Source organism: Trachurus japonicus, unplaced genomic scaffold, assembly GCF_045865225.1.
Source record: "Trachurus japonicus isolate A0001 unplaced genomic scaffold, Traja_1.0 AP029667.1".
In the NCBI taxonomy this organism is placed as follows: Eukaryota; Metazoa; Chordata; class Actinopteri; order Carangiformes; family Carangidae; genus Trachurus; species Trachurus japonicus.
The window spans coordinates 1-2477 of NW_028219800.1; the positions used below are offsets into that span (position 1 = coordinate 1).

General features: G+C 38.3%; 1 protein-coding gene across 1 annotated transcript; it reads right to left on the minus strand.

Moving 5' to 3' along the window:
* Positions 1 to 130: 130 nt before the first annotated feature.
* Positions 131 to 1764, minus strand: LOC146961012 (ribosome biogenesis protein NOP53-like; the record flags this gene model as incomplete). The annotated part of the gene is made up of 3 exons (XM_085771858.1): positions 131 to 250; positions 409 to 485; positions 1489 to 1764. Coding segments are annotated over 3 exons (473 nt in total), but the record flags the coding sequence as incomplete, so codon positions are not given.
* Positions 1765 to 2477: the final 713 nt, after the last annotated feature.

The following is a 2477-nucleotide window of genomic DNA, read 5'->3' on the forward strand; positions in this document are numbered from 1 at the left end:
CATTTTAAAACTACCGAGCTGCTTGTTTCACATCCTGCAGCCTGTACATTAATCCTTCAAATAGCACGAGAGGATGTTAAACTAATTGTGTCCGAGTGTGAATCGAGCCACAGACGGAAAATTAAAGTACTCGGGTATGATGGTACTGACTCTTTAGGCGGAGGAACGAGGGAGTCGTGCTGCAGGATCAGATCTATCCTCAGAGGCCGCGACGCCTTCCCTTTCCTCTTCTTCCCCTCAACGGGTTCTTCTGTTCAACACAAAAAACAAATTATTAGGTGACAAATACACTGTTTATTATAATCCTAAAATACATATAAGAATGCAACTGCTTTTTACTTGTTTTTGTTTTTTCATTTTACAACTGTAGGTCAGAGGAAGTTTCTATTACGAATATCACACATTTACCTTTCTGGTCAGGTTTCTTTGTTGGTCCAGCATCCACAAAGAACAAACTGTCATCTGGCTTCTCAGACAGCAGACCCCTGAAACACACAGACACCACATCATGCCACATTTTAGACTTACAACTGTTTTATTCATATACAGTCTGTGCTTACAACTGAGAAAAATACAACTTCTTCTTTTTTATTTCTTGCAAATTATTTGTTTGGGGAGATCAGCAAAGCACAAATTTCACTGCATAGTTTTAGAAGCTTCTGTGTTTTTACTCTACATATGTAAATAAACTTCTTAAATTAAAATCTGTTTCCATCTCCAAACTTTTATTTCCTAATGCGTTTCCTCAGATCCCAGACGATTGTTCACACAACAATTTGTCTGAGCTCCATGTTGGTCTTCACATTCCCATAAAGGAAATACTGGGAGCGCAAGGATGGGATCATCACTGGACACACACGCACACTTTGTTTTATCCAACCAACAATCCAATAAACACAACATTTACAATCATAGCACATATTGGTTGGTAAAATTACTTATTATATATGTCAATTGATTTTGAATTTTTTTATCAGCACTACACAAAGAACAAAAAGTAAAGTCACATGCCCCTCAGTTTTTCAGCATGTTAGGTGGACCAGTGGAGCAGTATTTTATTTAACAGATTTAATATGAATTCAGACTCTCACTGTTTGTTGACGCCATGTTTTTTTGGAGGAGAATAAAACAAAACCTTGAACAAACGTGTAGTTATTCAAAGAAACTGATAACATTTAAGATGAAGCGCATTTATGGTCTTAGCTTCCCACGTTACACCAACAAAGGGCAAAAAGTAAAGTCACATGCCCCTCAGCTTTTCAGCTTGTTGGGTGAAGCAGTATTTTTATATAAACAGGTTTCATATTCAGACTCACTGCATGTTGACAGTGTTTTTTGAGGGAGATTAGACGAAACCAACGTGACATCAGTTCAAATAAACTGAAAATACATTTATGATAAAGCATCTCAGGTCTTATTTTCTACATTACACCAGTTTAACACTTTATTTGTCGTCCCCCCACGAACACACATGCTTGGTCAACTCACCCCGTGGTCCTCTCCTGGTGCCTGACGTCCTCTAAAAAGTCCTCGACGTCGTTTACGTCGCTGAATTTGTTCCAGTTTTTCTTCTTGTTCTTGTTCACGCGTTTTCTGCGGCCGCTCAGCGACTCCTCGGACTTAAAGTTCAGAAAACCAGGCTGTGAAGCCGCCACGCGTTTCAACCTCCTGGCGGCCGCCATGTTGGACGACTGGGGGAGGAAAAGAGAAACACGTTTCCTCTTCTTCTTGTACTTGCGGCTGCAGTGAAGGCGGCGGCGCCACCTGCAGGCCAGACAGTGTAATTGTCCAACATAATTTTATTAAATAAATAGAAGTTAAAACTTTATTATTATGAAATCTTTCTTCAGCCTTATATCAATTTATAACACTTATTTTTTGCTATATGAGAGAGGTGTTTTGTACACAGTGTGGTATGGTGTTGGGAATAATCAAGGGTCTTTTTATGTTGATGCAGGTATATTTTTATTTTCATTACATAATAAGCAAAAATAAAAATAAGAGTATTGTGATGAACTGGATTACACTCCTTTTATGTGTTCCTCTTGATATCCACAGTTTGATGTTTGTTTTTGTTTTTTTTTATTATTGTTTTACTCAGAGGGAAAATGCCTTTATTAAAAAGCTAAAAACAATACTCAAAAACGAACAAAACTATCAAATAGTCAAGATTGAGGAAAAACTTGTTGCGCGACATGGCACGTCGACTGTGCTCACGCAGTTGTTTATCATGTTGCCGCATGTATGTAATATGTTCGTCCCAGATGCATCATGGGAAACGTGTCTCCTATTGCTCTCCTATGTACTTTTTCCTTTTTTTCCTCCTTCGTTTTAAAGCGAGAACAACGCTTTAGAGACTGAAGAATAAATTCCCATTTTTGAGCGGCAATCTTTGACAAACTTTTCAAAGGTCAGTATCACCTTTTCACTAAAACTCCAATCTATCGTTTCGTGTCACATTAGTTCTCGGATGGACG